This window comes from Chiloscyllium plagiosum, unplaced genomic scaffold, assembly GCF_004010195.1.
Source record: "Chiloscyllium plagiosum isolate BGI_BamShark_2017 unplaced genomic scaffold, ASM401019v2 scaf_70124, whole genome shotgun sequence".
Lineage (NCBI taxonomy): Eukaryota > Metazoa > Chordata > Chondrichthyes > Orectolobiformes > Hemiscylliidae > Chiloscyllium > Chiloscyllium plagiosum.
The window spans coordinates 1-1,492 of NW_025185232.1; the positions used below are offsets into that span (position 1 = coordinate 1).

Below are 1,492 nucleotides of genomic sequence, written 5' to 3' on the forward strand. Positions count from 1 at the left end.
ACGAAAGTACAGAGAACTTGAATCCATTCGGCCAATCAATCACCTCACTGACTCTGCCTGCAAGTCAACTCCATTCCTATCTAGTAATACGGTGCAGGTTACGATCGGATCTCCCAGAATAAACTGTCATTCCCCAGCATCAAAAACCATCAGCTCCCGGCTAGGGAAAGATGGGTGCCCTCCTTGGTTTGATCCTGTGTCTCTGTTTACCCTGTGAGTACCAATCACAGAAAGCAACATGGTGTGAATGAAAAACTACGTTCTTGCTCGAGTTCGTCTGAATTACAGGCACGGTCTGGGGTTTGAACCGCGTTGTGTGCGTCAGATCTATTGCCCACTTACCTCTCTTTGTTTAATTTGCAGGTTTGTTCAGTCAGTCAGTGACACAAAGTCCTTTAAATGTTTCCAAGAACGAGTGTGACTCCCTCACCATCACCTGTACTTTTAATGAATATCATTGGTTTTACACTATTGCTTTTGTGAGTGGGCAATTCTTCAAACAAACGCAGACAGCGACAAAATGGGAGCGGATCTCCGGCGGCGGGAGATTTGTTCTGTCCACGGATAAAGCTCAAAAGACATTTTCGTTGGAAATTCGGGATATCAGAGTTGAAGACACCGCCACCTATTACTGTAAAGCTCGATACAAGTACCATGCACAATGTGATGGCCTCCGCTTCCCGTCGCTCAAAAACTCTCACAGGAGATTATTCCAGAAATAAATTGAAAACCCAGCCAATCTGCCCAGAAATTCGCACAGCTCTGCCTTTTAATTTCTGCCCCGTAGTCCAATTTACATTTCTACTGGATTATTGTCAATAACAAGATGAGTTTCACAGATACCAAGTGTGTTTGGATGTGTGTCTTTTGTCGGGATTTCTGTGGCTGAATGGAAGTTAGGAATGATTGATCACAATTACAAGATATTGACACGAGTCGCAATCCTATTCTAACAGCTGGAGTCAGGAATTACAGTCCACCTGTCAAGTCCCAAATCTCAACTGGCCCTGGAAAGTTTTAAACTGATTTGTAACATTGTGTCACTTTGGAACAGACACAATGAAAGGAACTTAACCAAATACCTCTGTGCGATTTTAATACAATTTCTCCAGCGCCAATTGTCAATCGTCGGCTTGAAGTTCCCTTCACTGTAATATAAGTTGATATTTTTACTCACTCGAGCAAGCACTAATTTCTTTGTTAGGTTCTTCTCTGCTTATATGAAGAGAACACTTGACTCCCACGTTAATGTGCCATTTGACAAAAGACCAGGAAATTAACTTGAGCCAAAGGAAACTTGGACACAAGGAATATTGCCAATTTATCTAAATGCACTGAATAGTTAGAGTGCTCAATAGCGCGCTGATGATTTCTAGACTCTTTGAAATACCGTTGGTTCTTGTACAGGGGAGACTAAGAGGAGTATTGCTGTGGTATTATGACTATGTCGATGGATCCGGGACGGTGGTGACGGTCACACCTGGTAAGTTAC

The 1,492-nt window shown here is 42.8% G+C and overlaps 1 gene segment (V, D, J or C); it reads left to right on the forward strand.

The window, feature by feature from the left end:
• Positions 1 to 7: 7 nt before the first annotated feature.
• On the forward strand, positions 8 to 758 carry LOC122545539. The segment is given in 2 exon segments: positions 8 to 213; positions 364 to 758. Coding segments are annotated over 2 exon segments (402 nt in total).
• The last annotated feature ends 734 nt before the right edge of the window (positions 759 to 1,492 follow it).